We start from the raw sequence: 5356 nt of genomic DNA on the forward strand, positions 1-5356 counted from the left end.
TGAGTCAATTTTCATACATTAGTACATACATTCGCCATTTTTAGAGAATTAAAAACCATTATTCTGAAAACAGATTGCAAACCTTTTAACTCTCATATGACACTATGATTCTATCTAAATAGAATGTTCCGAAAGCTTGTTTTCGAATTTCGAAAGAAGGGAAAAGAGATCCTCATGGTGGAGTACGATTACGGATTTGAGTCACTGTATGTGCTTGTTTACTTCTCACGATTGCATACAATTTGTACGGCCACACTTTCGCACATAGACATAACCAATAGTACCGTCGTCTAAATAATGGATCTGAACGATATCTGTTCTGGAAATCTAAAACAATATCATCGCTATGTATTATATACTACATACTTACCTTTACTACATTCTGCGTGATCCTTCTGAAGTTTTGGTTTGAAACGCTCTCCTCATCTGCATGATCATTCTCACTTTCATTAACATTAGACATCGTCTAAATTTAAGTATAATGTCGCTGATTGCACCTCTATATCCCTACGAAGATTCGTTATTTATCCGTGTTTATTGTTTTGACACATTTCACTGAACGGAGTCATTCCAGGGGTTAGACATCAATTGAATATAGGCTACCCAAAATCAAAATCAATATGGCGTCATTTGTTTATCAACATATCATTTACGAGGATTGAAATCGAAAAATGCGCTGCTTTATTCTAACTGCATGAGCGATTTTCATATTTCGGTTTCACATGGAGGTGTTCACATTTAACATGGAGTTTAAAGTTAGCCACTATTCAACTATATAACCGGACCGAGTTGTAAACAACAGTAATTGATTGAACCAAAATGTCAGTAAACCGCAGCAATATTGGGTACACTGGCAATATGAGGGATTTGACGTTTTAGTCGTACCCCTGAGTCATTCGTTTCGGAGTTCATCCTGCTGTTGCTGTCAAAATTGTTGTGTTGTGCTGACCATCCAGAGATTGCGCCTGAAAGGGATGTAAACATCCAAAACATTCACAGCATTCACAGTGGCTACAATTGTTGAGATCAAAATTTGTTTATTTATTAGATCAATGCAACACGAGGAAACCCCAAATAAGAAGCCTATTCGACTTGGACTGACTCGCTCCATTAAAAGACTGAATCAAGTGAGTAATTAAAATTTTTCGATTGTCCAGCCGAATATCAATAGAAGATTAGTTATTGAAAGTGAACCTATGTAATCGTAAGCCATTTACCAATAATCAAAATCTGCTTTTTTATTTACAGGAAGAAAATAATGAGAACAGTCAAAAAATTTGTTCTGCCTCTTCAAACGAAGAATGTTCAACCCCGAAGAGAATATTGACACCGAAAAAATTACGCCCAATAAAAGGCACATGTTCCGTCGAAGATTCTGATGACGAAGAAGAATCGTCTCAATGTTATTCACCGGCGACACCAATTTTTAATAAGTCTACCTCGAAGAGAACCCGTCTATCCCTGAGCGTAGGGTGGAAAAATAAAGTTACCCAACGAAAACAATCTGAATTGAAACGCCGACAGCTAACAAACGAAGATGAGTTCAACTCTCTGTCTCGCGAATATGAGGAAGAAGAGCCAGCTTCCGATAGAGATGACAACAAAACGAAGCAAAAAATAGCTGAACTAAAGCAGAGTATTGATATCTGGCGAGAAGGCTGTATCCAAGCTTTGCGCGATTTACAGGAGAGACAAGGCATCGACGATATGGAAGTGCTCCTAGACATGTTACAAATACCACATAATATTGTTAGCTATGACAGTGCTAGCCAAGCCTTCTTGTACCCAGAACCGGATTAAAATCAAAGTATGAACGGGTTCCATAAATCAGTAACAAGCAACCAATGTTATATAATTATATTAATATAATATATTTCAATATTCAATATTTGTGCGGTCTCGATGGTTTCTCGGGATCAAACAGCTTCGGGTCATTGAGGAACTGAACCGCTTTATGATAAGTCGCCATGAGACCAGCGTTTTGGGCTTTAATTATTTCCCTTTCAACTTGTTCTTGGCGTGCTTTACATAAACCGGTGATGTGTTTCCCGTAAATACGCCCTGTATAGGGACTTTGAAATTGCGACATGAGCTGCACGTTTTTATAGTCGGGAACAATGTTGTGTCTGCACAGAATACATTTGATTTGTTCCTTCGCATAAGGATTTTTATCCAGCTCGATTGGTGCATCCGGATCGGCTGCGGCTGTGTATTTCCTGTGTCCGTAACTTACAAGTACCCGACCGGCAGTTTTGTTTATGTAACCTGTAACAAATACGGGACAATAACTTGCGATTCTAGTTTGCTTGCATTCTTACCATTTTTCAGAAAATTTGAAGTAATTCGTAGAAGCATATCTTTATATTCTATAAATGGGAATTACAATAGAATTTTTATTAGTACTATTTTTAAAACTTATGTGCAATTGAATGTGTCCAAAACTTTCGTTCCCCACGATTAGAGACCAAAACAATAATAGTTTAGCTGTCGAAAGGTTGCCAAGAACTGTCATTTTATGATTATAAGGAAAATTCTGGGAAAAACAGCAATTGTAGGGTTCTGTCACGGGTAGAACAAGGCCGCATATTTTACGTTTCATTTATTCCCAATGATACTACATCTCATTAACCCTTTAAGGTAAGGTGGAAGCTAGCCATTGTAGTAGTATAGGTAAACCCACGGGTAAAATGGGGTAATAGTGTTTGTGAGAGAAGAGCGACGCACATGTAAATAAATCAATTCACTTATCAGACTGTGTGGCGCTTCATTGACACTGACAATACTGATTATACGCGAGCGTAACATGAGCAAATTTATAACACATGCGAATTGGGCCTCTTTTGATATTAACAAGTTCTTCCGCATGCTGATAATTCCTTCATATTTTCCTTCGTTGGTCGTATTGTTTTCACATATTCACGTTGGAGAGCCTTAACTCTTCTCTTCGTTGGCCGAGACATTTTGATTGAATGTAGTACTTTTCCGTTTATTGTTTTTGAAAGCATAGGCAGCCGTGGCAGTGTTCCGAGCTCTGCAATACAATTTTCTTACCCAATGTTGAAGTTGCTAAAACTTACATTATAGACCCATTAAACATAAAAATAATGATTGTATTGATATCAACACAATTTTATTCTATTGATTTTCATGATATGAAACGCTATGACTCAGGAATAACATTTTATTGAGTGGTTTTGATAGATGTTTCGATGATGTTGTCTGGCATCAGTGTCGAAAAAATAACGATGCTTTCACCAATACAAACAAAACCATTGTCGAAGATTGAAAAATGAAAATTTAACTTTCAGAGCACTTGCTCGAGTTTTCCGACGTTGTTCACTATACAGTGCGACAGCAGATGAAAATTTAATATCTTGTGAGTAATCGATTAGAGCTTGGCTGATATTACTTCATGGGAAGTGTGCGAAAATGATCATTTTCTCCACACTGTTTCGCAAAATTATTGATTTTCGGGCGAAGGGTGAGGGAGGGAGATGAAAGAAATGAGCGCCATTGTGGCAGCCATTTGTGGCTAGCTTCCACCTTCACCTTAACGGGCAGTAGAAACTAGGCAACGAATCGACTCCAACTTCAGAGCACATAATCCTTACATGACGAATGCATATTTACCAGGGTTTCGACTACCTAAAAAAACCTTGTAAATCAGAAAATTCAATCAATGTCAGGAAAAATCAGTGAATTTATTCACCAAGTAATTAGAAAGTTAAGTAGTAATTTACCAGTAATTAGAAAGTTGATGATATAAAAAAATGTATTTGACAAGACTCTTTATAGGTTTTTCTGTGTATGTTGTTTGCTTTTGTCTGCAGGTGATGTTAGTCCCAAGGCGCCTAGAAGTCTATACTAAGGTGTGCCAACTTGTTAAAACCACTCTTCAGCCATCTTGGAGGTCTACTGTGTTTTGTTTGTAAACAAAACACAATACGCCTGTCTCTTTCACGCTTCAAGGAAATAATTTCCCTTCTGCTTTCTTCCGGACTGTTTTTATATACCGCTCCCCTAACCAACTTAATGACGAAAAGGCCTCACCCTAGGATAAACTTCTAGGCGCCTTGGTTAGTCCTTCAGAAGGGTAAACAGCGCAAAAATAGACAGCTTCTACATTCGCGCTATTTTTGCTGGTATTCGGCAGTTCAGTTTGCGTAAGTAGAAATAGAGTACAATAATTTTATCTATATACTGCTTTACTGTTATAGAAAATATTACTTTTATCTGGTCGGTGTTAAGTCAGATCGGACCATGTGACATTTTTATGATTACGAGAAAAACGAACATGAAGTTCAGTGCTCTGCAATTTTCGAAGCTTTAATTTTTTTGTTCAGTATAATTCCCAGAAATGTTAGCTACTCTCGAACAATACTTTGACATATGACGTAAAAACCATCAAGTCTCATGCCCAAAAAAAAACAAGTTGGCTCCTGTACGTACATGGTCCACTTTGACTGAATCAACGAAGCACTTTTTGAGACTTGACTCACTATGACCGAACAATTTCGAAATATTTTGTTATGAAACAGTTGTGAGTCAAACTGTGCCATTTTGTTATGAACATTAGAGTGAGAAGGGGTGTGACGCTGAAACTAAATGAACATCTGGTTGCGTTTAGCATACTAGTTTCTGCCATCTACTAAAGGCATGAATATGATTACACGGCTTACATGTTGAAGCATATACTTACCATTTTCAATCATCTTAGGCAGTATCGAATAGAATCGTTAAGTTCGAATTCATTGACATCTACAGATTCATATTGAAGATAAGCATTTTCTACTGATCCATTCAGCCAAAGTGAGCCAAGTTCATTTTTAAATATAATCAAAATGTTGTTAAAGTACATTTGAACAAAGTACCCGTTAGCTTTAAGAAAAAAAAGTTTTGTTGATCTGAATTTGACGCTTGAAAATTGTTCAAATTCAATACACAACTGATTGACATATGGTTCACTCTGTCTGCATATTCTATGAAGTAATATCTGGTCAACTTACCGACAGCTATAAATAATCGTTATTACACTGGAAATGCGCTGCAAAGCATAAAACTTAAGCCGGCGCTACACGATGCTACGAGCACCTCCGAATGTTTGACGCTCGATGGTTCGACGCATCGTGTAGTCGATGGACCAGCTACGAACCTCCAATGTCGAACGTCGAGTGTTTGCGTTGGAAGGTAATCTGGTCGTTGTAGTTTTTCTGGCACGAGTCAAAGGATTTTTGTCATTCGCTCGATTCGAAAATCGGTGATATTCGATACACTGCTACATAATTCGTCCGAATATATCTTTGACAAAAATCTTCCATTTTCTCGTTTTCAACAATGCGTGTCTTGTTCACATTCG

General features: G+C 37.5%; 2 protein-coding genes across 2 annotated transcripts; one reads left to right on the forward strand and one right to left on the reverse strand.

Annotated features, from left to right (window-relative positions):
• The first annotated feature begins 939 nt into the window (after nucleotides 1-939).
• On the forward strand, nucleotides 940-3349 carry LOC129761978 (myb-like protein V). Its single transcript, XM_055759864.1, has 2 exons — nucleotides 940-1127; nucleotides 1249-3349. Exons 1-2 carry the CDS (start codon nucleotides 1053-1055, stop codon nucleotides 1798-1800), a joined length of 627 nt encoding a protein of 208 aa, XP_055615839.1. The 5' UTR covers nucleotides 940-1052; the 3' UTR covers nucleotides 1801-3349.
• LOC129761979 (28S ribosomal protein S18c, mitochondrial) lies at nucleotides 1848-2494 on the reverse strand. Its single transcript, XM_055759866.1, has 2 exons — nucleotides 2319-2494; nucleotides 1848-2265 (listed from the first exon to the last, which is right to left on the reverse strand). The coding sequence occupies exons 1-2, from the start codon at nucleotides 2353-2355 to the stop codon at nucleotides 1883-1885; spliced, it is 420 nt and encodes a 139-aa protein (XP_055615841.1). The 5' UTR covers nucleotides 2356-2494; the 3' UTR covers nucleotides 1848-1882.
• Nucleotides 3350-5356: the final 2007 nt, after the last annotated feature.

The sequence above is a fragment of the Toxorhynchites rutilus genome, chromosome 1 (genome assembly GCF_029784135.1).
Source record: "Toxorhynchites rutilus septentrionalis strain SRP chromosome 1, ASM2978413v1, whole genome shotgun sequence".
NCBI lineage: Eukaryota > Metazoa > Arthropoda > Insecta > Diptera > Culicidae > Toxorhynchites > Toxorhynchites rutilus.